This window comes from Leopardus geoffroyi, chromosome D1 (assembly GCF_018350155.1).
Source record: "Leopardus geoffroyi isolate Oge1 chromosome D1, O.geoffroyi_Oge1_pat1.0, whole genome shotgun sequence".
Lineage (NCBI taxonomy): Eukaryota > Metazoa > Chordata > Mammalia > Carnivora > Felidae > Leopardus > Leopardus geoffroyi.
The window spans coordinates 109,150,369-109,177,253 of NC_059329.1; the positions used below are offsets into that span (position 1 = coordinate 109,150,369).

The window sequence follows — 26,885 nt, forward strand, 5'->3', positions numbered from 1 at the left end:
ACAGCTGCTGAAACCATCACGTGAAGGTCGATAGACTTTATAACAGATGCGTCTTGCCAACAATTCCTGAACACGCGGGTCAATTTTCACATCTAAAATCACAATTTTCACACTTAAAAGCAGAACATGCCTCCTGATGTGATGCAGAAGCATCACCTGTGAAGTGTTCTTTCCAAAACAATAGCTTCTAAATTTACCTACCAGTCTACACGAAACACGGGCAACGGCAGAGCATATTAAGACATCACCACTGGGGGGCGCCAGGTGGGGGGGTTGCTCAGTAGGTTAAGTGCTCGACTTCGGCTCAGGGCGTGATTTCACGGTTTGTGAGTTCGAGCCCCGCGTCGGGCTCTGTGCTGACAGCTTGAAGCCTGTTTTGGATTCTGTGCCTCCCTTTTTCTTTGCTCCTCCCCTCCTCATGCTTTCTCTCTCCTACGAAAATAAACATTAAAAAAAAAAAAAAAAAAAAAGACATCACCACTAGGACACAGCCAAATGACGCATGGACAGTCCACAGGCAAGTGAACCTGTTTCACCAAAAATAAAAGGCACAAGAAAAGGTGAGAGGTGAATGTGGTGGATGAAAAAGACACAGATGGGGCGCCTGGGTGACTTAGTTGAGCATCTGACTCTTGGTTTTGGCTCAGGTCACAATCTCACAGTTCGTGCGTTCAAGCCCCGTGTTGGGCTCTGAGCGGACAGCACAGAGCCTCCTTGGGATTCCCTCTCTCTCTCTCTCTCTCTCTCTACCCCTCCCCCACTCACTCTCTTTCAAAGAAAAAAAAAAAAAACTTGACAAAAAAAGACATCCACAGGAAAGCACAATGTAGACCCTGTCTGCCCTCATTCAAACAGGATTAGAAAAACATTTTTAAGATTATCAGAGCAATTTGAATGCAGACTGGGTAATGGATGATACTATCAAGGCAACTATTAATTTTGTTGGGCATGATACCATCAGATGGTTATGCTAAGAAAAAAATCCTTATCTGCTAGAGAAACATGTAATATACATGTGTATATATTATATATATGATATGTGTGTTATAACGTATACAACCGCCAGGAGTACGCATTGAGATCTGGGATTTGCTTTAAGTTTGCTTTTAATTGCAAAATTAAAAAAAAATAAATAAAAATATGGGGAGTGGGGATTTATGAGGCAGGGGTAGCAAGGTGATTGTTATCGAAGCTGGGTGATGGGCACAAGGGGGTTCATTATTCCATTCCATCTACTTTTGAATATATTTGAAAACTTCTATTGTAAAACTTTGTTTAAAAAGAGAGAACATGGGGCGCCTGGGTGGCTCAGTCGGTTAAGCGTCCTACTCTTGATTTGGCTCAGGTCACGATCTCATAGTTTGTGGGTTTGAGCCCGGCACTGGGCTCTGTGCTGACAGTGCGGAGCCTGCTTGGGACTCTCTCTCTCCCTTTCTCTGTCCCCCCGCCCCCGCTCTCTCTCTTTCTCTCTCTCAAAAAATAAACTAAAAAAAATTTTTTTAAAAAGAGAACAAAGGGGAGCCTGGGTAGTTCACTCGGTTGAGCGTCCTACTCTTGATTTGGGCTCAGGTCATAATCCCAGGGTTGTGTGATCGATCCCTGCACTGGCAGCATGGAGCCTGCTTGGGATTTTCTCTCTCTCTCTCTCTCTCTCCTCCCCCTCCATCCCTCTCCCGCTTGCACTCTCTCTCTCTCTCAAAAAAAAAAAAAAAAAAAAAAAATTAAGAAAAAAAAGCAAAAATGTTGGCTTAGCAACAGAAAAACGTACATATGTTCAGCCAAAAACATGAACAAGAATGTTCAGAACAGCACTATTTATAACCATCCCAAACTGGAAACAAGCCAAATGTCCATCAACAGTAAAATGGATAAATAACAGTGGATATTCATATAATGGAATGAATAACATGGATGGCTCTCAAGACATAGTAGAGAAGTAAAGAAGTAAAACATAAAATCATACACGCTGCTTCCGTTTTACAAAAACAGGAAAATTAATTTATGCCCTTAGAAGTCAGTATATTGTTTCTGGGGGTAGAGACTGACAAGGAGCGGCCACTAGGGGAGCTGGGCTGGACACGTTTTATTTATTCTTCTGGGTGCTGGATACGGGAGTGTTTGCTCACTTTGTGGAAATATATTGAGCTGTATACTTATTATTTGTTTACTTTATTGTATGAATATTCTTCAATAAAAAACTTAAGGATAGGGGCGCCTGGGTGGCTCAGCCGGTTAAGCATCTGACTTCGGCTCAGGTCATGATCTCGCGGTTCGTGAGTTCAAGCCCCGCATCAGGCTCTATGCTGATGGCTCAGAGCCTGGAGCCTGTTTCAGATTCTGTGTCTCCCTCTCTCTCTGACCCTCCCCTGTTCATGCTCTGTCTCTCTCTGTCTCAAAAATAAATAAACGTTAAAAAAATTTTTTTAAAAAAAACTTAAGGATATACAGGCTTAGAAAGAGGAAGGATACATTATTGCAGATCCAGAAGAAATCAGAATAATCACTAGGGAATGTTTTTGAGAAAAAGTACAACAACCAGCTGGAAAATTCAAAGGAAATTAATCATTTCCTAGGATAATGTAAAATACCAAGATTGACCTTGAAACCATTAGAATTCAGGAATAGATTAATGACCAAACAAGAGATTGGAAAGATAATTAAAGATAGTGAAGGCAAAAAAATATATATATAAGGCCCTTCGTTGTGAAGGAGCAAAAAGTCAGAAATATTGGCTCCCTTTATAAGATTGTAAATTGCTTCACTAGCTAAATTTGTTAAGCTAAAATTCCTGTTGCTCGTCGTATTATTTTGTAAGTGGGCTCTTACATTCCAGGAAGTTCATCTTTTTCTCTTATGAAATAAAAAGTTCATGGTCATTAAGTTCATTAAGTTCATTAAGATATGTCAAGCATTGGGGGCACTGGGTGGCTCAGTGGGTTGAGCGTCCAACTTCAGCTCAGGTCACGATCTCACAGTTTGTGAGTTCGAGCCCTGCGTCGGGCTCTGTGCTGTCAGCGCGGAACAGGCTTCAGATCCTCTGTCCCCCTATCTCTGCCCCACCCCCATAGTGCTCGCTCGCTCTCTCTCTCTTGCAAAAATAAAAAAATAAACATTAAAAAAAAGATATGTCAAGCATTGTTTTCAATAATTGCATAAGTAACAAAAATGTCCAGCTTGAGAACGGAGGAAAGTCCATGAATTCTTCCATTCACTTGAGGGGTAAACAACTAGTAGAAAGCTCACTTTTCTCCTTCTTCTCTTAAGGGTCTATCATTTCCCAGGCCCGTAACTCCCTGTCTTCCTGCTACAGTTGTTTCAAACAAAGAGCCGCTATTAACTTTCCAAACCTAAACACAGTGTAAATCTTTGTTGTGGTTATTCTTTGAACTATCAAAAAAGGCACCAGACCCAGATGGTTCTGTCTCACCTTTAAATAGCAGATGATTCCAGGGCACCTGGGTGGCTCAGTCGGTTGAACATCTGACTTCGGCTCCGGTCATGATCTCGCGGTTCATGGGTTCGAGCCCCGCGTCAGGCTCTGTGCTGACGGCTTGGAGCCTGGAGTCTGCTTCGGATTCTGTGTGTCCTTCTCTCTCTGCGCCTCCCCTGCTCACGCTCTGTCTCTCTCAAAAGTAAATAACCATCAAAAAATTAAAAAAAATAAATAGCAGATGATTCATATGCTATTTACACTGTTCCAGACCCCAGGGAAAGATGGTAACACTCTAGCATACTTTATGATGTTGATAAAATGGGAATAGCCAACTCTGAGGAATATGCTGCAAAAAGCAAATGTTGCTTATAAATCATATAGATGCAAAGTCTCTAAATAAAATACCAAATCTCATCCAGGAGTGTATCAAAAGAATAATACACCATGAGGTTTATTTCAGAAGAGTAAGGGTGATTCTCCATGGAGAATCTATTGACATCATTCATTACATGTACAAATAAGAAAACCATGCAATTGTATTCATTCTGTTTGATAAAAATTCATCATCTATTTCAAATAAAAAGCTCTTGGGGGTGTGCCTGGGTGGCTCAGTCGGTTAAGCGTCTGACTTCGGCTCAGGTCATGATATCACGGTTCGTGGGTTCGAGCCCCACGTCAGGCTCTGTGCTGACAGCTCAGAGCCCGGATCCTGCTTCAGATTCTGTGTCTCCCTCTCTCTCTCTGTCCCTCCCCGACTCACACTCTCTCTGTCTCTCTCTCAAAAATAAATAAACATCAAATAAAAGCTCTAAGTCAACTAGTGGCAATGATGCTGAAAGCAGTTCTGATGTTTATTGACTTCCAGAAGAAAGAGTGGTGGGGTATGGATGCTGAGGTCCCGGGCCAGCCCCTTGAGACACCTCCAGGGGCAACACTTCCCCAGTTGGGGCCACTGGACGCTTCGAAGTGGTGTTTCTCCTGGCCGTGGAACCTCTGAGTCTCTGAGCTTCCTGAGATTCCATGAGTGGATTAGAGAAACAGAATGAACACATACCCATATGTCTGAGATTTATTATAGGAATTGGCTCGCGTAATTATGGAGGCCGAGAAGTCCCACCGTCTGCCGTCTGTGGACTGAACTGGGAAAGCCAGTGGTGTAAGTCAGTCCAAGTCTGAAGCCCAAGAACCAGGGGAACCGACAGCGTGAGTCCCAGTCCAGAAGGGCAGGAGAAGGTGGCGGTCCCCGCTCAGAGAGCAGGTTCACCCTCCCTCTCCGGTTTTCTCTTCGGGCCCTCAACGGACTGGATGGTGCCCACCAGCACTGGGGCGGGGGACCTTCTTTACTCCGCCTGCTGATCTAAATGCTAGTCTTTTCCAGAAACAGCCCCACAGACACACCCAGAAATAAAACCTCTCTGGGCATCCCTTAGCCCGGTCAAGCTGACACAGAAAGTTAACATCGAAACGTGTCACCTAAAACAGTCTCCAGAATTCTTTTTCTGCTTAAACCAAAACAGAGTCGTTTTTATTCTACACAACCTTTGTATGTTCGGTTTGTCCTGCTTTCTATTGCTTTTCCACTTCCTTGCTTTCTTTTCTAATGATTGGGTTTTAAATTTCTTTTTTTTAAATTAATTAGTTAATTAATTAATTTGTTTTTGAGAGTGTGTGAGTGAAAGAGAGAGAATCCCACGAGGTGCAGGGAGAGAGAGAGAGAAAGTGCAGAGTCTGGAGCCGGGCTTGAGCTCACAAACCATGAGGTCATGACCTGAGCCGAAGTCGACACTTAACCAGGCGCCCCAGTACGTTTTCTTTCCATTGACTCAGAAGGTATACACTCATTTCTTCTTTCTTTCTTTCTTTCTTTCTTTCTTTCTTTCTTTCTTTCTTTCTTTCTTCTTTCTTTCTTTCTTTCTTTCTCTTTCTTTCTTTCTTTCTCTTTCTTTCTTTCTTTCTTTCTGGGTGAGTGAGCGCAAGGGAGAGGCAGAGAGAGACAGGGAGAGAATCTTGAACAAGATCCGTGCTTGATCCCACGACTGTGAGATCATGACCTGAGCCGAAATCAAGAGTTGGACGCTTAACCGACGAAGCCACCCAGGCGCCCTACAATTTCTATTCTTTTGGAGAGTACTCTTACATTTCAACAAGTGTATTGACAAAAGTCTAAACTTAGTCAATGGATCTATCTCCCTTCAACCTATACAAAGCCTTTAGAACACTTTATTATTATCGCTCTCTGTTCTTATGGGTTTTTGTTCTCCAGTACTTAATTTTGACTTTTTAAGAACCACCCCCAAATTGGACATCATCCTCAGTCACTCATTTGCTCCTCATTCCTTCTCCCCTCTCAGATCTCTTAAGTCATTTTCATTCTTTCTGAAGTTCATCTTCTAGAGTTCCTCCTGTCTGTTGGTGATAAACTCACCTTGGTATAAGACAGGGATGGCCGTCCTTGCTCATGGGACAGGGGCGAGTCAAAGTCTCTCCTCCTCGGCCATTTCTCTGAGGCCCCAACACCTTGGGAAGTCGGAGTCCCTTCACTCAGGGTCTGCACACGGGCTGGGCTGGCTTCTAGCCATCCGTCTCCCCTTCCCAGACTTGATGTACCAGATCTTGCCACCTCAAGCAGTTCTGGTCAAAGCCCCTTAGCCTGGCATTCCAAGCCCCGTACCTTCCAGAATTACCATGCCCCTGCCCGGCACAGACACACGACGTTACCTGCCCTTCCTCAGACCCCTGGCCTTTCCTTCCTCTGTGCACCTGCTCTGGGAGACACTGAGAGAAGTAAAATAGTTCTCTGTGCCAAGATATGCTCTGCCTTGGGGAGTGGGGAGGAGACAGCTGGCGGGGAGGTAGGGGGCCCAAAAAGTGTCTGGACAGAGAACCAAGAAAGAGGAGGTTCTCCCTGCAAACGCCCCCTCTCGCAAAGCTATGCGTGGCCACGGACGGTTTAATAAGGCACAACTTGACTATCAAAATGCTAGATTATGGAAGACATAAGGTGACAGGGGACCCATATGAAGGAGGAAAGCACTTGGAGGGTTCAGAGACAAGGCAAATGAAGGGAGCAAGGAAAGTAAGAGTCTGAAAGTTCCAGCAATTTCTAGAAGGGAAACACTCAAAATAGGGGGGTGAGGAGGCCTCTGGGGAGAATACCCCTGTAGGGTTCCGAGGTCTCACCCCCTCCTCGGCCTCTCATGGTTTCCTGGATTCCATGCCATTTTCTGAAAAATCTGGGGGGACAGATACTGCTGAGTCCCCGGCACCCTGATTTGGATACTTTCACACTGAAAGACGAAGGCAGCTCCCCACCTCTCTCCAAGCACATCTTCTGTTTTATATACGCTGGAGGGGAGGGACTGATAGCGCCTTGTGAGTTCCCCGTGGGGCGTGGGACTTGTGTTGCAGTTGCTGTTGAGAAACTTGGAGTCCCCGGTTGAACTTGGCCTGCTGTGGCTGGTCTTGGATCCCACAATGAGGACGGATGGTGCGGCTGCTGCCGAACAGGCGTGGGTGCTGACTTGCCGCTTGGACGTGCTCATCGTGACCTCTGCTGGTAGCTTCTAGAAATGTGGGCGGAATATGGAACCAGCAACCTCATGTGGGCCCTGGGCCCGGGTCACACAGTTGGAACCAGAGTGCATACCACAGGGAGGAAAAGAGAGTGCTGGTCTCAAACAAAAATCACTGAGGCATTGTGGTACGCACGACCACCTCCATGGCTAACAACCGGGACTGGTTGGGAACGAAGGTTTCTGGCCCTTGGCACCTCACTGCGAACCAGTGAGGGTTACTGAACACACACACTTTAGTAGTTAGCATCATCGGACTCTATCGCAACAGCAGCTGAAAAGTTGCTGTCACTGCTGACGCGCAGCGGACAGCCTCGGCCAGTGCTTTTATTCCTGTGTCACCAGGCAAGGTGCGCAAAGTGCCTTTACGCCTTCCGTAGGGGCGGTGGAGTCTCTTGCAGGTGTCATCAGTGGATCAGGCCGGAGCACGATATGAGCTACTGCTGTTGTCCTGACTTTCCACTAGGTCGATGACACGGACCCTGGTTCCTACTGAGCCAACTGTCCATGTTGCCTCACACGCCGCGCAGATACAGATAAGCAGAGATGGTTGGGCTTTGGGTGAGGGCAAAATCCGGGGTCCTGCAACCCAGGTAACTTCCTTCAGGGACGTCTGGGCACCTACTGAGGACACATTGCTGGCCTTATGCCTCCAACTACAAAGAAAGAAGCCCTATGCCAGTTTAGCTTCTTTGTGTTTTGAAGGCAGCAGACTCCACATTTAAGAACCTTACTGAAGCCCGTGCACCAGGCCAGCAGGCGAGAGACCGTGCCTGAAGGGCCTCTGGAACAGGAAGTTTTGGAAGATCAAGAAGCTGCGAACCCAGCGCCGCCACTGAGCCCCGTCTCCTGCACACCCCACAGAATGACGGTCTCAGCTTCGGAAATTCCATTCCACCAGCTCTCAGGGTCTTCTCCCTGCCGCTGGGATGTGCCTTCTGTAGAACCCCACACGCATCCCCTCAGCACATGACAGATGCGTGCGTACTGGCCAGATTTCCATGGCCATCACGCGCAACTCTCTGCCTGAGGACTTTCCCTGGCCACCGAAGTCTGTGTACCCACACAGGGGCAGGCTGGAAGCCAACCCCCCAGGAGCAGCCCTCTTCCACCAATGACGGGTGTGAGTTGATGGGGAAATGCCCTCGCTGCCTTGCCCTCAGGCTATTGCTGAAGGGTTAGATGCTGGCTCCCAGAGTTCTCTAGGAAGGAAATTTCTAGTATGGTCAGCTGCAGTTTCAACCTGCTGGAAAAGCCAACCTGAGTTGAAGTAAAGAACACAACAGACGGAGGGCCCCCGGGTGGCTCCGTCGGTTAGGTGTCCAACTTCAGCTCAGGTCAGGATCTCATAGTCCATGAGTTTGAGCCCCGTGTTGGGCTCTGTGCTGGCAGCTCAGAGCCTGGATCCTGCTTCGGATTCTGTGTCTCCCTCTCTCTCTGCCCCTCCCCCCTCTCAAAAATAAATAAACATTAAAAAAAAAGGAACATAATAGACGGGATGTCTAACAGAAGGGATACCTCTTAAGCATGAAACAGGGAAATCAGAATACCAGACTGAGAAGATCTAAGAGGAAGGACTAAAGAAAACAGCTGCACAAGAAAAGCTAAGATATGGAAGGTAGAAATAAAGATGTTAAAATCTGAAAAACGGGGATTCTGGAGAGAAATCTGAACATGGAGGGAGAAGATGTTTGAAGAAATAATGGAGACAAACTTCCTGGAATCATATAAACATAAAGCACCTGGGATCACAAAATGCCCAAAGAGTGCCAGGAGAAGAAAAAGGAATAACTCACATCTACACACACCTTCTAGAACTTTACGAATAGCACAGATAACACAGATAGGAAAGAGCATACCACACGCAAAGCAATGAGAACGAGACCAATGTCAGGTTTTTCAATCGCAACGCTGAAAGCAAGAAGACGATCAAGTAATATTTTCAAAGTATTGAAGGAAAAGATTTAGAATCTAGAAATTTATATCCATCCAAACTACCAAATAGGACAGATGGGTCCCCTATACCAATTATTAAAAGAAGTTAAATGAGCTGAGTGTATCATTTAAAAGAAAAATAGTGATGCGTGATTCAACTTTTACGATGTAGAGATGGGTAGAGCATCTGAAAGTAAAGTGAATCTGAAAGTAAGAGTATGGAAAAGCATTTACCAGGCAGAAAGAAAAATACTAAGCAGAAGAAACCGGGATTTGGAAACGAATTTCACAATAAATTTCGTATTAAAAAAAAAAAGAAACTGGGGGGAGCTATGCTAACATCACATAAACAAGGATAAAAAGCATCTGTAGGGATGGAAAGCATCACTCCATAAGAAAGGGTTCAATTCACAAAAGGAGACAGCAATTTTAAATGTGTTGTACTTGGGGCGCCTGGGTGGCGCAGTCGGTTAAGCGTCCGACTTCAGCCAGGTCACGATCTCGCGGTCCGTGAGTTCGAGCCCCGCGTCGGGCTCTGGGCTGACGGCTCAGAGCCTGGAGCCTGTTTCCGATTCTGTGTCTCCCTCTCTCTCTGCCCCTCCCCCGTTCATGCTCTGTCTCTCTCTGTCCCAAAAATAAATAAACGTTGAAAAAAAAAATTAAAATAAATAAATAAAATAAATGTGTTGTACTTAATACCATAAACTCAAAATCGATTAAGCAAAAGGTGACAGACTACAGGAAGAAATCATTCAATCCCCTCAGGGATCCACAGCTGATGAATGTCCATCGATGTAGCCACTTTGGAAAACATTTGGCGGCATCGCCTAAAATTCTGACAAATTCCATGCCCGAGAAATGTCCTAAGAGGAACTTTCACACCGGAATGTTTACAACTGGGGGAGGGGGAGGCGGGGAGGAAGAACCCAAGGGCCACCAGCAGAAGAGTGAATGGATAAATTGTGAGAGAGTCCCACAAGGAAATATTATTGGCAGTCAAAACAAATGAACTACAGCAACTAGGAGAATCAAAGTAATATATTAAATGAAACATCAGCCCCTAAATATGACATTTGGCATGTTATCCTTTTCATAAGGTTAAAAACCACCTTTTTAAAAAGTTTATTTAGAGAAAGAGAGACTGAGCAGGGGAGGGGCAGAGAGGGAGAAAGAGAATCCCAAGCAGTCTCCGCACTGTCACAGAGCCTGATGTGGGGCTCGAACTCACAAACTGAGATTATGAGCTGAGCCAAAATCAAGAGCCAGATGCTTCCCGACTGAACCACCCAGGTACCCCTAAAAAAACCTTTTAGAAAATGCCCGTAGATAGAAGAAAATGACATGGGAAGAAGACAAGGGCATACAGAGTCCGAGTTGGTTGCCTTGGGTGGAGGAACGGAAGATGGGACGGACAGGGTTTAGGATGGGAGGGTGGAGGCAAATGATAGCTTGGGTTGTTGTATAGTCAGTTGGAGTCTTTGTTTTGTGGTAGTGAGTTTGAAGGTGCTTACATTATTAAAAATAATCAACTAGGGGCGCCTGGGTGGCTTAGTCAGCTAAGCGTCCAACTTCAGCTCAGGTCATGATCTCACGGTTTGTGAGTTCGAGCCCCGCGTCAGGCTCTGTGCTGACAGCTCGGAGCCTGGAGCCTGCTTTGGATTCTGTGTCTCCCTCTCTCTCTGCCCCTCCCCTGCTCATGCTTTGTCTCTCTCACTCTCAAAAATGAATAAATGTTAAAAAATTTTTTTAATCAAATATTTAAATATAGTAATTTATGGACCAAAAATGGAATCATATGGAAATTAGAAAACACTCAAAACTAAACTATAATAAAACACTAGACACTTCACACCTACCAGGATAGCTACTATTAAAAAAAAAAAAAAAAAACCATAACGTGTTGGCAAAGATATGAAGAAATTGGAAAACTTATGCACTGTTGGTGGGAATGTAAAATAATGCTACCACTATGAAAAACAGTATGCTGATGGTTCCTTAAAAAATTAAAAATAGAGGGGCGCCTGGGTGGCTCATTTGGTTAAGCATCCAACTCTTGGTTTCAGTTCAGGTCATGATCTCATGGTTCATGGGTTCAAGCCCCACATCAGGCTCTGTGCTGACGGCACGGAGCCTGCTTGGGATTCTGTCTCCCTCTCTGTCTCTCAAAAATAAACATTAAAAAAAATTTTTTTTAATTAAAAATAGAATTACCCTATCATCCAGCAATTCCACTTTTGGGTATATCTTCAGAAGAGTTAAAACCAACGTCTCAAAGAGATACTTGTACACCTGTACACCCACGTTCATAGCAGCATTATTCACAATAGCTAAACGGTGGAAGGAATCCAGGAGTCCACCGATGGGTGAATGGATAAGCAAACTGTGGTATACACAAACAATGGGACAGGTTCAGCAGTAAAAAGGAAATTCTAACATGGGCTGACAACATGGCTGAACCTTGAAGACATTATGCTAAGTGAAATAAGCCAGTCATGGGGCGCCTGGGTGGCGCAGTCGGTTAAGCGTCCGACTTCAGCCAGGTCACGATCTCGCGGTCCATGAGTTCGAGCCCCGCGTCAGGCTCTGGGCTGATGGCTCAGAGCCTGGAGCCTGTTTCCGATTCTGTGTCTCCCTCTCTCTCTGCCCCTCCCCCGTTCATGCTCTGTCTCTCTCTGTCCCAAAAATAAATAAACGTTGAAAAAAAAAAAAAAAAAAAAAAAGAAATAAGCCAGTCAGAAAAGGAGAGTGTTTGCACAAAATTGTGAATGTATTTACCACTATTGAGCTGTATGCTAAGAAATGGTTCCAATGGGATGGGGCGCCTGGGTGGCTCAGTCGGTTAAGCATCCAGCTCTTGATTTCAGCTCAGGTCACGATCTCATGGTTTGTGGGATCAAGCCCAACACCGGGCTCTGACAGCTGACAGCACAGAACTTGCTTGGGATTCTCTCTGCCCCTCCTCCCACCACTCACGTTCTTCAAAATAAACATTCAAAAAAATGCTTTAAAAATGGTTATGATGGGAAATTGCATGTACATTTTAACTAATTAAATAATTTAATTTATTACTAAATTAGGCATCTGGGTGGTTCAGTTGATTGAGTCTCTGACCTCAGCTTAGGTCATGATCTCACAGTTCGTGGGTCCGAGACTCATGTTGGGTTCTGCGCTGACACCTTGGAGCCTGGAAACCTGCTTTGGATTCTGTGTCTCCCTCTCTCTCTGCCCCTCCCCCGCTTGTGCTCTCTCTCAAAAATCAATAAACATTAAACAAAAATTTTTTAATAACTAAAAGGATCTGTATGCTGAAAACTATAGAAAGCTTATGAAGGTAATTGAAGAAGATTTAAAGAAATGGAAAGACATTCCCTGCTCATGGATTGGAAAAATAAATATTGTCAAAATGTCAATACTACCTAATAATAACAACTAAATACAAATGCATATAGACCTGCATCAAAGGACATTTTGGCCTTAAAGGGTAAGACTGTCCCACAAAGGGAAAAGAGTACCTTTGTAGAAAAATGATCTAGAAGCCATCTCTTTAACCAGGTGATCAAAATTAGCACCACCAGTGATTGGGACCTTCTCCATCACCACCATGCGCCTTAGATAAGCAATAGGAACACATCAGTCCTAAGCTATTTTTGCTAAAATTGTTTAACCCAAATCTAAGTATGCATAAAGAATCACACATATCCAAACATGGTACATTATAATAAGATAACTGGCTAACTGGCTTGAACTTGTAAAAAAAAAAAAAAAGAAAAAAAGAAAAAGCCCATTAAGGTATCTGTTCTAAATTAAAAGAGGTTAAAGAGACATAACAACTCGATGTAAAACCTACGCATGTTGTGTGTAGAAAGGAGTAGAACGTGGCAAATCTTACAAAGCGGTGGCCCCACGAAGGGCATACGATTCTTTCACCTTTTCTTCAGGCTTGGGCGCGGGCAGGAGGTCGAGCCGAAGTGCCCAAGCACAAGGGTTAGAATAAGAGCCATAGGATAAACTCAGGCGAGTGTGAGAAAAAGGGAAATTCATATTTCTAATTCGTGAAACAGAAACAAACTAATAGCGAAGAAGAATGACAACAAAGAACGGATGCGCTGAAGAATAATGAAATGTCTACCAAGACTGACAAAAAAGGAGAAAGCACAATATTAGATATAAAAAAGGAGACACAATGTGGATAGTCAAGATTACAAACATAAGGCAGTTCTACAAAGAACTCTGTGATAAATTTGAAAGCACAAAGATAACAAAATAGGAAAACATTTTTCCTTAAAAGTATCACAGAATCCAGAACAGAGAAACCTAAACGATCTGTTATCACCAAAAATCTAGAGTTAAAAATTTCCCCACCTGGGGTGCCTGGGTGGCTCAGTCGGTAGAGCAGCTGACTCTTGATTTCAGCTCACGTCATGATCCCAGGGTCATGGGATCGAGCTCCACATGGGGCTCCACACTGAGCCTGGAGCCTACTTGGGATTCTCTCCCTTTCCCTCTGCTCCTCTTCCCAGCTCGTAATCTCTTGCTCTTGTAACAAGACAAACCAAAAAAAAAACTTCCCACCCACCCTACACACGCCAGGCACAGTGGTTTTACAGTAAGCTTTACCAAAAATTTTAGAAATCCAAAATTCCAATGTTGTACAAACACTTGTAATGACAATAGAACACTCTCTAACTCATTTTATGAAGTTGGAATAATCTCGATATAAAAACAAGGGCAGCGCAGGAGAGAAAAAACTTAAACCATCTCATTTCTGAGCCTGGATGCCAAAATGCCCCCAAATATCAGAAAAACAAGTCCAGCAATATATTGGAAAATATATCATGACTGTTTTATTCCAGGAATGCAAGGATGTTTTAAGGTGAGAAAACTGTCAAGGTAGCTTACCGCAGTCACAGGCTAAAGGAGAAATAACACGTGGCTCGCTCAGATTTCCAGGCGTGCTCCTTGGCACCTGTATGCCGGTGGCCGCATGGTGAGGGAGGAAGCGGGTGGGGAAGTTCTAGTGGAAATGACCTGCCGTAAGGCTGATGCTAAAGTGATACAGGCGCAGAGCCCGAAGGGCCACAAGTCTCAAACCTAACAAGTTACTACTATTGGGCATCCAATCGCATGGACGGACCATGGCATCGTGGGGGGTGGAGGGGGAGCTCTTGGAATACTCAGCTCATTCTGGGAGATCTATTCACTCATGGTTGGATTCTGCCGCTAAGTTGGGAAATGGAGGGGGCATTCAACTTCAGAGAATGGCAAAGGGGAGTACTATGCAGAACACAGGAGTGTACCTGCATCGGGAAGCTTAGCTACGACCCACAGGAGCTAAAAGACTGAGAAGAGATGGAAAAATGGTGATGAAAAGGTTTTAGGGGGAAAACAGGGGCTATTAGGTACATCACACAATCACTGAAAGCTAGAGAAATATCTAAGGCCAGGCTTACAGATACAATGCCAAAAAAATCGCAGATACACATGACCAAGCGGGTAACAGTCAAAGGAGTACTCAGAGGAACACTGGTAGCCACAAATGTTAGAAAACACAACTGAAATTAAGCACACAACTCAATAAGGTAGCTTTGAGCAAATAAACACAAAGAAACAGAAGGAAAGGGCCAATAAAGTAGGCAGACATCTTGCAAAGCTAGTCAAAGAAAATAAAATGCACAGAATACAGGACAAATGTTTGTTGGTTTTAACTGCTCTCACCCCGTCTCCTTATTCTGGTAAACGAACCTCTCTATTCTATGGAGCACGTGGTACATACGAAGCAGGTTTGGCTCATCTCGCCTCCCACCAAACCCCCATCCTCCCTATTCAGCCCTGGCCACAGCGCTTGCTCAGGAGGGCCAGCGACCCAAGAATACCCACTGATCTTCTGTGAAATACACAGAGGCTAAGGGAGGAACTCTTTGCCTGTAAGGACTGAGTGTAAACCGGAGCTTCCTGCAGAAAACAATGGTAGGGAGAAAGAGATTCGTCCACCTACAGAAGCAGAGGTAATCCAAGAAACAAAGGAGAGTCCTAATGAAATCATGCCGGACCTGGATCAGCTCTGCCTAGAGCTGTATTCTTAGACCTCTGTCAACGAGCCCTGGTTTGCTTCTGCTAGTTGGGAGTTAGATTTTGTCGCTTATAAGTAAGAAAGTCCAAAATGATGCCCCAAACAGCTTAAATACACATGAAATACGACTCACAAAATATAAACTGCCAAAATGGACTCAAGGATAGAAAACCTGAATAAAATGGCACAGAATTAAAAAGCAAAGATCTACCCCTCAAAAAGGAACCAAACAGAGATATTTTTATAAATAAAGCCTACCAAACTTTGAGGCAACAAATTACTCCTGTTCCACAAATTATTGCAGAACAAAGAAAAAGATAAAGATGAAACATCTCCAAATCCATTCTACAAGGCTAGCATAATGCTGTTATCAAAATGGAACAGCGACATCATCAAAACAAAAAGTGAAATTGGCCCAGAAGTAAATATAAAAATCCTAAAGAAATGAACAAATCCTCTAAAACGAAACAGGGCTTACAAGCAAACCCAAGGACAGCAGCACAGTAATAAAATGAAGACTTTTGGTTAACTCAGTAGATAGCAAAATCCATCACTGTTAAATAAAGGGTAAAAACCTTCAGCAAGCTGGGAACAGAAGGAAACATTTTCAGCCTAATGGAGTTTATCTAGCAGAAACTTAGAGCAAGAACTGTGTGATGACACAGGAGAACCATTCCCATTGGGAGAAAAACAAGGATGCCACCCAACATTACACTGGAGGTCCTGATCCCTGTAATCCGTAAAGAAAAAAGAGTGTCAAGGATAAAACTACCACCAGCGGGACATGACTGGACTACCCAGAAAGCCAAGAGAATTAACTGAAAAACCACGAGAACTAAAGAATTCAGGGGCGTCTGGGTGGCACAGCCTGTTAAGTGTCATGATCTCATGGCTCACCAGTTAAGATAGCGCTTTTCTCCAAATTGAGCTAGGAGATTTATTCACTTATTAATGTTTGAGAGAGAGAGAATGAGCAGAGGAGGAGCGCAGAGAGCAGGAGACCCAGAATCTGAAGCAGGCTCTAGGCTCTGAGCTATCAGCACACAGCCCAATGTGGGGCTCGAACTCATGAACCGTGAGATCATGACCTGAAGTCAGACACTTAACTGACCGAGCCACCCAGGCACCCCTCAAGCTAGATTTAAAACCCTGCCAATGAAAATCTCAACAGGATTTTTAAGTGGAAATTAACAAGTTCCTTTTAGAGTTCTTATGTAAGAGAAAATACGAAATTTTCAAGGAATAGTTAGGCAGAGATGAGGGACCTATGAGATTATTAATCCTGCCATAAAACGTGGTAGGTGCACACACATCAACAGATTAGAAATTCCGAAAGGAGACCCATAAATATGCAGGAATTTCGTTTATTTTAAAAAGATACCTTAAATCTGTGAAGAATGACCCCTTCAGTAGATGGTATACAGAGGACTATCCCTTTAGCAAAAGTCACTTCCCATAAAAAATAAATTTCAGCCAAGTTCAATATACACACACATACATATCCTTAACTCACCTGAAGTTTATTTTTTGTACACACAGACATACAAACACATACACATGTATACGTTTAAAGCTATACTAAGATACTATAAAGGAAAGTGAACAAGAAGCAGATAAATGAAGCAGTAGCTGGAGAGGATGTGGGAACAGCGACAGGTGTTTCAGGCTGTTTTGGATGGGAGAGTCTACAGCATGTTCGATGCTAACACATCCAGCAGAAAGGATGACAAAAACCAAAACTTACATACAGTCCTTAAGCAGGAGGACAAACAAGCTCCAAAGCACAAGAGAAAAGGTTTTAGTCCCACTGGATTACAAGGGGAAATTAGAGACAAGACAATCCATGAGCACATTTGTACGCTTGGTAACGGAGAGGTGAGTTCCCTCCAAAGGCTATGATTTAATGAAGTATGTGGTCAACACCTAAGAGAAGGAGGAGGAATTGGCAGACAATGTAAAAGTTTTGAAATACAACATCCCAGAGAAGATCTGCTAGGCAGTGCTGAGTGTCCACTTGAGGTTTTGTTAATTATGAATTTAAGGTAAAACTAGTGAGCTAGGTTGGCTGTTTTCTCTAGCAGTTACTTGAGCATAAGCAGAGAGGTAAACGGGTTGGCCAGGGTTAGGTTTCACTAGATGAACACAGTGGAGGGAAACAAGGGAGCGGGAGGGTATAGGGAAGTGGAGATAGGAGAGTAACAGTAAGAAGGGAAAGGATTGGGGCGCCTGGGTGGCGCAGTCAGTTAAGCGTCCGACTTCAGCCAGGTCACGATCTCGCAGTCCGTGAGTTTGAGCCCCGCGTCGGGCTCTGGGCTGATGGCTCAGAGCCTGGAGCCTGTTTCCGATTCTGTGTCTCCCTCTCTCTCTGCCCCTCCCCCGTTCATGCTCTGTCTCTGTCCCAAAAATAAATAAACGTTGAAAAAAAAAAAAAAAAAAAAAAGAAGGGAAAGGAGCGGGGTGGTGGGGTCGGGGGAGGCCTGCAGATAAAGATAAAGAGGAGGTAGTTGAGCAAGCAAGCGAGAAAGCCAGGAGGTGGTGACTGCACAGATGTATGAATTCAAGAAGGGCAATTCCTACCAATGGCAGGGATCCAGGGAGGAACCGAAGACACAGGCAGCAGGCCTGAAGTGGAAGACAAAGAAGTAGGGGGCCACATACAGTGTTGAAGAGACCCACCCCCAGGAGGTAGAAAATGACGACAGAAGCAGGAATAGAAGACTCTAAGCCAGGGGGTAAACTCTTCAACGTCTGAACAGTGATTAGGTCAAAGCCAATAATGAAGAGGGAGTGTATGGCCAGAAGTATGAGCTTCAAAGGACAAGTGGGATGGTTTGCAAGAGGGCTGAGGAGTAATGGTCTGTGTAGCCACAAGGCCGCCACCAAGCAGAGGATGTACACCGCAGCACGGAGGTGGGCATTCCTGCAGTCGTGGTGACTGGCATGCCAGGAAAACAGCTTATGAGGCACTATGAAATTGGTCCTGAGTGTCTCTTAGAGGCGGAGGCACTAGATCCTTCCGCCGAGCTCCTGAATGCCTGACTCAGTATTACTTGCCAGTAGGCAACAGAGAAGGATTGCTCCCAGTTAGTAAATACATGCATGAAGGCACAGCACAGGGCCTGGCACTTACTGAGTGCCCAGTGAGAATCTAGGAAAGGTTCCAGCCATTTCCATTTCCTGCCTGTTTAGGACCTGCACCAAGGAGCAGTCTGTAACTTCACGAATCCCTCCTCCCTCTAGAGAGCCACTCAGACACCAGCACAAGTCGTCACCCACCAGGGGTTTAATTCTCCTTGAGCAGAAGGTCAGTTCAGAGAGGGGCCCTGCCTTGTCCCCCATCCAGAGGGGGAAGATCTGCAGAGCACCCCAGGAATGTCTGAGCTCAGAGGAGCCAATCCTAGTCTCTGGGCAAGAGAAGCGGGTCGAGGGACTCAGGCTGCCTCTTCCTCTTCGCTCTCCTCCTCGCTCTCATGATACTGTCTGCGATTGGTGTTAACAAAGAGGTCAGAATCATCTTCAGAGCTGGACTCTTCTCCTGATGACTGTGGCTCCACTGGGAGTTCTGGCGGAGTCTGTCTGCATGGGGGAAAGGGACAGGGTTAACCCATTGCCTTCTGGAAAAACTAGACTGGCAATCAAGGAGCCCCATAAAAAGGAGGGCATAAGGCCAAGAAAAATTGTCTAAAGACTACCTCCCACCTCACATCAAAAGTCTGCAAGAACCACTGGTTTTAATAAGGAGTCCAATCACCAACACTCAATGGACTCACACTACATACCAAGTGCTATACTAACCAATTTTACAAGCATTAACTCCTTTAATCCTCACAAGGCTCCCATCTTACAGGCGGGGAAATCCAAGCCTAAGAGATGAAGTAACCTGCTTAAACCATTCATTTACAAGTGGTATTGCCATGATTTTAACCCCAGGCATCTGACTTTCAAGCCACACTCACAAACACATATTCTGGAGCTCTCACCAGGGACTCTACACAGATAGAAAGAAGGTCTCTATTTTCCCCTCAAGTCTCCAAGGCCTTAGCCCCTATTTTCTGTCCTAAGGCTTGTTCCTCACCTGTTCCTACTGTTGTTGTGCTTCTCAGCCACTTCTGAGAAGGCCTCAGGCCTGTACCAAGAGAAGAACCAGGGTCAGAAAAGACAGAAAAATCTACCAGCAAAAAAGCTGTTTCCAGCTGTCCCTGCCTGGGATGCCATCTTCCCTCCCCCACCTCCACAGCTAGGAAGTCAATATCCCCCAAAATGAGACAGGCAGTGACCAAGGGGACCACCCTACCAGAGCCCTTCCTTCTGCAGAGAGCGCACATGGTCTTTGCAGAGCACAAAGGAGATCTCAGCCTTCACTTTTTCTCCCTCCTCAATCGGGTCAACAATGAGAAAGTCGCCTGCAGGTAAGACAGGAGAAAAGACACAATAAATCCTGCTTGCAGCGGGGGAAACCAAGCCCCAGGAAACAGTTGTCTCCTATGGGGCTACCTCTCTCACCTCTCTTGATCCAGATGTTCTTCCGGTATTTGGAGGGCATGCTCACCAGGAAGCGCTGCCCCTGGGCTGTCTCCACCTCATGCAGATTGTTCCCTGGGGTCCTGAGTACCTGGTCCAAGAGAGACCAAGAACCAGTCAGCCTCATCAGCCAGCTCAAATACTCAGTGAGCTGTGCTGCACCTTACCGTCGTGCTAGGGGTCCAAGGGGAGTAGAAGGATGGGGAGGCAGAGTCGCTTATGCCCAATGCCACTCACCCTCACGATCTGCTGCTGGTCAGAGGGCACCATATGCTCCCCCAGCACCTCCTTCACCACATGCTTCCTCTTGGTGGCCTGAGACATGCTGGGGCCCGTCCCAGGGGGGTGAGGGATGGGAAGACTGTTAACTCCTCCTCCTGGGTTTCTTCGATGGCAAGTTCAGAACCCAGGACTGTTCTGAAGATGGAGAAAGACCTTTTACTGACGAGTGACTATGTCCTGGTTAAGAACATGACCTTTAAAATCTAATTACTAGGGTTCAAATTCTATCTTGGCTATGTCCCAGCTGTTCAACTTCCCTAGTTTCAGAGAAAAATAATAGCTAACTCTGATCACCATTAGTAGAATAAAATAAGGCAAGCAAAGCACTTAGCACAGCATATGGCACATAAAAACAACTGACTAGGGTGCTTGTGTGGCTCAGTAGATTAAGTGTCCAACTCTTGAGATCGTCTAAGGTCCTCATCTCGCAGCTGTGAGATCAAGCCGGGAGTCTGGCTCTGTGCTGAGCATGGAGTCTGCTTGGGATTCAATCTCTCTCTCTCTCTAAATAAACATTCTATTTATTTACTTATTTATTTAGGAGTCTGCTTGGGGTTCATTCTCTCTCTCTAAACAAACATTTAAGGGGCGCCTGGGTGGCGCAGTCGGTTAAGCGTCCGACTTCAGCCAGGTCACGATCTCGCGGTCCGTGAGTTCGAGCCCCGCGTCGGGCTCTGGGCTGATGGCTCGGAGCCTGGAGCCTGTTTCCGATTCTGTGTCTCCCTCTCTCTCTGCCCCTCCCCCGTTCATGCTCTGTCTCTCTCTGTCCCAAAAATAAAATAAACGTTGAAAAAAAAAAACTTAAACAAACATTTTATTAGTTAATTAATTAATTAATTATGTATGTATGTTTATTTACTTTTAAAACCGAGAGAGACAGAGCATGAGCAAGAGAGAGGCAGGGAGAGAAGACACAAAATCTGAAGCAGGCTCCAGGCTCCCAGCTGTCAGCACAGAGCCGCGCCGCAGGGCTCGAACTCAGGGACCGCGAGATCATGACCTGAGCCAAAGTTGTGCGCTCCACCGACTGAGCCACGCAGGCGCCCCCGGAAATAAACATTTTAAGTAAACATTTTTAAATAAATATAAAAAACCCCCTCCTGTTACCACATGTGCTGGCACAATCACAGAAACTAAATACATGTCCTACAGAAATAAGTCATTCCAGCAACCGCCCGGGGAGGGAGTGTGAGAGGACCTAACTGTATGTCCCTCAACACATCCGTACATCCCTAGCACAGCCACACAACACAGATGCTCAATTTTTCAACACGCTATAGTCAGAGACCGATGGTCCGAGCCAGGAACAAGTTCATAAAAGGTCGGGTAAGCCGGCTTGGTCTGCGGCATCTCATTTCTGACTTGGGTACTGAGAAGACAGGACTCGTTCCACCAAGGCTGAAGGTTTCCAAAGGAAATTCCAAAGTGTCACCTCTAGCTGCTGTCCCCTGCCCTCCTCCCTCCCTCTCCTGGAGGAAAGACGCTGAGAGCGAGACCCACACTTACTCTCTGGCCTTCGTCTCCCACGGGCGCTGCCCGAACGACCTCGTTCTCCAGGACGCTGAGAGCAGCTCGCCCACGACTCACTTCGCAGCTAAGCCAACGAAGGCACAGAGAAGGAGCCTGCCGGCGGTCACGACGATGGCGTGGACATATACTCAGGTCCCCCGCGCCTCTGACTTCTAGCCGACTCCTCCAAGCCCAGTGACGAAGAGGACTACGCGAGCCCTCCCGGGTCGGATCCTTCCGAGCACCGTACTTCCGGTGCTACCTCGGAAGCCTCCTGGCTACCCTCCCCCGCCTCGTCCGTCTCTTTAACTCTTCCCACCGCCAGGTCAGCCGAGGCTAAGTTTTTAAGTTCCCGATGCGTGCAGCGGGGAATGGAGTTTTCTCCGACGCCCCAGCTTCCTGAGACCGGACATACTGCCCGAGAAGCGAGACCACAGAAGGCAGCCGGGCTTCCCGAGAGGCAACCCGAAAGCCAAGCCTACTAAAGGCGCCACTGAGGTCGAGAGCGCCTCATCTCTATGGCTCGAGGCGGCTAGAAGTGCCCAATTCGGAATTTTTTTTCACAGGCGGCTCTTGAGGCGACCCGGAAGCGGAAGTGGAAGAAAGTTCTAGTGGGTTGAGGTATCGCTCGGAGCAGCCGGGTGGCGGGAGGAGCCGTTACGGGAGCGGGAGCTGCCGGTGAGCGCTAGCTGCGGAGCAGGGCCGGAGCTGGAGGCGGGAGGAGGCGCGGGGAGGAGGGGTGGAGAGGAGCCCGAGCGCTGGAGCGGCCTAGAGGATGCGCCCTCGGAGAGGCTCGGCCGCCGGGCGGGGAGAGGGCGGGGCGGGGCGCGGCGGCGCGTGGAGGGGGCGGGGCGGCGCGCGTGGGGCGGGGCCGGAGGGCGGGGCGGGAGCGCGTGCGTGGACCCCGCCGCGCGGGAGGAGCAGGTGCGCGCGCTCCGGCCAGCGCGTTCGCTCTGTGAGCGGCGTGCGCGGGCGAGTGGGGGCAGAGCGACCCTTCGTTTGCTTTTCGGCCCAGGGGAGCCGCTCCTGGCGGGGTCAGTGCCTTCTTAGCCCAGTCAAGGTCACACAGGGAGTGACAGCTTAGGGAGGGCCCCGGCTACCGACTCTGGGAATCTTCCCGCTGCCCCGAGTGCGCCACCTGTGAGGGCAGGAGAGTTTTTCCTCCTGGGCAGCGCTAAAACCCAGATCCCGCAGGGAAAGGTTCTTTTGCCTGGCGGGGAAAACACTCTTCTTGGACCCCGGTTCTCTCCTCCGTGAAAGGAGGAGGATCGGGTTAGCCGCCGTAATGGCTGGTTTCGCGTTCTCTTACTAGAACAGGGCCCCTGGGCTCTTGGGAGTTCCCGGTTTTCAGCCCTAACTCCCTTTTCTTGGGATTCCTAGATTAAGCTGATCAAGATGACAACCTCCCAAAAACACCGAGACTTCGTGGCAGAGCCCATGGGGGAAAAGCCAGTGGGGAGCCTGGCCGGGATTGGTGAAGTCTTGGGCAAGAAGCTGGAGGAAAGGGGCTTTGACAAGGTGCGGGTGACTGCATGCATCTGGGGGGGGGGGGCGTGGGTAGGGCAGACTACCATGTTTCCTGGCAGTTAGGGGTGAGGAAAGCGAGAGTAACTGTTGGGGGTGGACAGTGGTGTGTGATCTGAAGGGATAGCCAGAGCCTGTCGTACCTGCCAGCCTCACGTGCTTGGAAGCCACAGTAGTGGCCTTCGAGCACTGAGCAGCATGCCCTTTACTTTGCCTGTTGTGCAGGCCTACGTGGTCCTTGGCCAGTTCCTGGTGCTAAAGAAAGATGAAGATCTCTTCCGGGAATGGCTGAAGGACACATGCGGTGCCAATGCCAAGCAGTCCCGGGACTGCTTCGGGTGCCTTCGGGAGTGGTGCGACGCCTTCTTGTGAGGCTCTCCGGGGAGCCCCCAGCCCCTGGCCCCAGCATGGAGTCTCCAGAGTTTGCAGCCGCGTGGGGACTCCTCCCCTGTCCTCTACAAAGGAAGAGATTGCTGTTGTCGTACTCCACCTCTGATGTACTCCAAGGTCTTTTGGGAGTTCTCTCCCCTCACCATTTCAACTTTTTGAAATTCTCGCCCTTGCATGCATTTCCCTTCTCCTTCCCCTGCCAATTTCATGTCAACAATTACCAGCTTCTCCGAGTGGATTCCAGGCCCTTCCCTGACCCCCACTCCCACCCCCACCTCTGGTCTGTTTTATGCTATTTGGCTCTTTTTTGGCAAAACAGTCACTGTCCTTGTAAAGTTTTTTAAATCAATAAAGTCAGTGGCCTTCCTGACTGGGCTTTGTGCGTTGAAAAGCAGGTGGGCTGGGACTTCCCCACAGACTGACCAGGTCTGCGACACTCCTTATCAGTGCAGATCGAAACTGGCGGCTTCCTTCCTACCCGGGAGGGTAGCCACCCTAGCCACGTAGGCCTCAGCCAGGTGCTTTGGCGTGTCCCTTAGTAACCTGGCAGGGAGTGTGGGCTGATATCTCCCCGGGATCTGGGTGGGCTGTGATGTTCCAGATGTCATCCGAGTCAACATCTGGGCTAGGCAGCACCTGGTGGAAAAGTCAGTGGGAGTCCAGGGTACCGGGAAGAGGGTGAATCAGATGTAGGTAAGAGTTCACCTGCCAATCATCGGGTGCTTTCCTGGCCTTTGGGAGGAGTGGCCAGGCCTCTGGCTCTCTTAGGGAGGTTAGGGAGCCAGGAAGAACGTGGACATCACAACTACGCGGGCTTGAGTGAGTTATACTTTTGTTGGGTATATTTTTGTCCTGGTCTTTGTTGAACGCTCAGTGTTAACCAGGCCCGCAGCTAAGATCTTTGCAAACATATTTTTCTCCCCTGGTAAGAGGTAATTGTTTTTTCTTTTGTAGGTGAGGAAACCAGAGGCTCAGAGAGACTAAGCGATTTGACCATGGACTTCCTGCTCGGAAGTTGCCAGATTGGCCCTCAAAATGTAGCTCAAAACCCACGTACCTGAGGGCCCTTTGTTCCCTGGTCACGTCACTTGGCCTCTCCAAGCCTCTGTTTTCCCACTTGGCAAATGAGGTGGTTGTAAGGATCAGGTATAACGCTAGCTGTGTGGCACCCAGCCCTGCTTGGCTTTGTTTCTTTCCCTGGACCACTAATGAGGAACTCCTTGCTTACAGACTTCTCCCCGCAGGACTTACAGTCTGGTGAGGGGAGCGTGACAGGTATTAAATGCAAAAAATTGGGATACTATGTGAAGATTCTCGTGATCCCGGGGAAGGGAAAAGTGAAGGAAAAGTTGGTAAACTCAACTCCGCTAATAGCAACTTTGTCTGAAGTACCAAAGAGAGTGGCAGTGCTACCCCAGGGTGCGAAAGGATACGGGCAACACACATAAACAACAGGGCTGCATCCAGAGAACTTGACTATGATGAAGACGAAGCAGACAAGATAGAAAAAGAGTAAAAGACTTGAATGGCAGCCATGAAAGGAATACCCCAAATGGCGGATAAGCTTAGGAAAAGGTGCTCGATCACAGGAGTTGGAAACGCAAATGAGATGCCGTTGTCCACTCCCTGGCAAAAATTCCAAAGTCAAACAATACTAAGTGCTGATGAGGGAGTGAAGCAACAGTTTCCATCCAGCTGGTGGGAGTGTAAATTGGTATGAGCCCTTGTGGAAACAGTTGGGCGTTTTCTAGTAAAACTAAAGATAAGACCCGTCCTGTGACCCTGCACGTCTGCTCCCGGGGCCACTGCCAAGGACTCTCGCATATCCGCACCTGAATGCGTGTTCACGAATGCGTGTTCACCGCAGCTTTATTTATAACAACCCCCAACTGGACCAACCGTAACGGCCGTCGGTGCCAGTGAACGTGAACGAATGACAGGTGAACCGAGCGCCCAAAATGTCAAATGCTGTGATGCCGTTCACGTAAAGTTAAGTGGATCCCTGCTCAGGGATCCCTGTATAGGTGGTAAGACTCTAGAAAAAAGACGAGGACATGCTTATCGTAAAAGTCAATAGCAGGGGCGCCTGGGTGGCGCAGTCGGTTAAGCGTCCGACTTCAGCCAGGTCACGATCTCGCGGTCTGTGAGTTCGAGCCCCGCGTCAGGCTCTGGGCTGATGGCTCAGAGCCTGGAGCCTGTTTCCGATTCTGTGTCTCCCTCTCTCTCTGCTCCTCCCCCGTTCATGCTCTGTCTCTCTCTGTCCCAAAAATAAAAACGTTGAAAAAAAAAAATTAAAAAAAAAAAAAAAAAGTCAATAGCAGAAGCGTAGTAGTTAGTTCCCTTTGGGGGAAGGAGGTGTGAGGAGCAGGGGGCTTGGGGGCGGGGGTGGCCATACAGGCATTGACTAATTTGTTAACATACGTACTGTGTGCTTTTCCGGTATAAGCTACATCTCAGAACAGTGGAAGGATAAAAAGGAAACCAGAAGTAAGGCCCCAGGGATAGAGCAATTATGTGATTACTTGGAAAACAGGATGGTTATTGGTCGGGGTAAGGGGTGAGTGCGGGGCTGGGTCTGGAAAGTGAGCAGCCCTCCTGGAAGGGCACCAGGTGGCCAGAGCAGGGCCCAGCTTGTGTTACAGACCACTTTCTGGGAGGATGCCAGTCTGACTCCCAGACCGAGGTGGTAATTCAGGCCGTCCGTGGAGTTTCAGGCTAAGTTTCAGATGTTTTCCTGGATGGGTCCAGGGTCACCTCAGAGTCCCCTCAGCCTCAACCCTTTGCGGTGTGACACTGCCACACGGGCCTGGGGTGCTCAGGCAGGGGCTCGGCAGGGCCATGCCCTCCCCCTACCTCAATCCTGACGCTGCCAGATGGCTGCTGACGCTCGGGAGGCAATGGAGACTCCCTCCTCCCCCACAACACCCTTCCCATGGCTCCTGCCCATGCCGGTTGGCAGGTCTTGCCTCTCGTGGTTCTGGCAAGGGGACCCGCCCAGCAGAAGCTCGTGGGCCACACTGCCCGCTCTGCTTCCTCCTCACCCACAGTCTCGTGGGCCCTTCCCTGCCTCACCCACAGTCTTTGTCTCTGAAGCGGCTGGGACCTGCTATCTCACCTCTCACTTGGGGCTCAGGCAGCGTCTGTGACACGTTAAAGTTCGAAACCCTTTATCTGGGTCCCTTAATTTTTTTAATTTTTTTTTTTTTCCAACGTTTATTTATTTTGGGGACAGAGAGAGACAGAGCATGAACGGGGGAGGGGCAGAGAGAGAGGGAGACACAGAATCGGAAACAGGCTCCAGGCTCTGAGCCATCAGCCCAGAGCCCGACGCGGGGCTCGAACTCACGGACCGCGAGATCGTGACCTGGCTGAAGTCGGACGCTTAACCGACTGCGCCACCCAGGCGCCCCTATCTGGGTCCCTTAGTGCATCCCACACAAGTTTCTGGTTCAGTCCTAGAGCAGCAGGAGACAGAAGGCATCTAGAATGTACTTTGTGACAGGGTGGCTTCAGAGATCCAGCCCCAGCTTAGCCTGCAGGACATAGGGACCAAGGCCTGTAATGTTGGAGAAAGCAGACCTGAGTGGGGGACGGGTAGGAGGTTAAATGTCAACCCAAACTGCTCAACAGGATATGCCCGGCCGGGGGG

The 26,885-nt window shown here is 47.6% G+C and overlaps 2 protein-coding genes and 1 non-coding gene across 4 annotated transcripts; 2 read left to right on the plus strand and 1 right to left on the minus strand.

Moving 5' to 3' along the window:
- Window positions 1-4,030: 4,030 nt before the first annotated feature.
- On the plus strand, window positions 4,031-4,115 carry TRNAR-UCG. The gene has a single exon. It is a non-coding gene; the product is annotated as a tRNA-Arg (tRNA).
- Window positions 4,116-18,275: 14,160 nt separating this feature from the next.
- On the minus strand, window positions 18,276-21,524 carry EIF1AD (eukaryotic translation initiation factor 1A domain containing). The gene is made up of 6 exons (XM_045486826.1): window positions 21,320-21,524; window positions 19,769-19,948; window positions 19,514-19,622; window positions 19,305-19,413; window positions 19,086-19,136; window positions 18,276-18,586 (listed from the first exon to the last, which is right to left on the minus strand). Exons 2-6 carry the CDS (start codon window positions 19,853-19,855, stop codon window positions 18,442-18,444), a joined length of 501 nt encoding a protein of 166 aa, XP_045342782.1. The 5' UTR covers window positions 19,856-19,948; window positions 21,320-21,524; the 3' UTR covers window positions 18,276-18,441.
- Window positions 21,525-21,886: 362 nt separating this feature from the next.
- On the plus strand, window positions 21,887-23,606 carry BANF1 (BAF nuclear assembly factor 1). Of its 2 annotated transcripts, none has more exons than XM_045486828.1 (3): window positions 21,887-22,000; window positions 22,703-22,840; window positions 23,072-23,606. In XM_045486828.1, the coding sequence occupies exons 2-3, from the start codon at window positions 22,718-22,720 to the stop codon at window positions 23,216-23,218; spliced, it is 270 nt and encodes an 89-aa protein (XP_045342784.1). In that variant the 5' UTR covers window positions 21,887-22,000; window positions 22,703-22,717; the 3' UTR covers window positions 23,219-23,606. The 2 variants fall into 2 exon arrangements, with proteins under 2 accessions (XP_045342784.1, XP_045342785.1); XM_045486829.1 differs by lacking the exon at window positions 21,887-22,000 and adding an exon at window positions 22,240-22,356.
- Window positions 23,607-26,885: the final 3,279 nt, after the last annotated feature.

Coding starts and splice junctions, on each gene's coding strand:
- BANF1 (XM_045486828.1), top strand. CDS start 22,718: ATGACAACCTCCCAAAAACACCGAGACTTCGTGGCAGAGCCCATGGGG. Junction 22,841..23,071: donor AGGAAAGGGGCTTTGACAAG/GTGCGGGTGACT, acceptor CCTGTTGTGCAG/GCCTACGTGGTCCTTGGCCA.
- EIF1AD (XM_045486826.1), bottom strand. CDS start 19,855: ATGTCTCAGGCCACCAAGAGGAAGCATGTGGTGAAGGAGGTGCTGGGG. Junction 19,623..19,768: donor ACCAGCAGCAGATCGTGAGG/GTGAGTGGCATT, acceptor CTCTTGGACCAG/GTACTCAGGACCCCAGGGAA. Junction 19,414..19,513: donor GAACATCTGGATCAAGAGAG/GTGAGAGAGGTA, acceptor TCTTACCTGCAG/GCGACTTTCTCATTGTTGAC.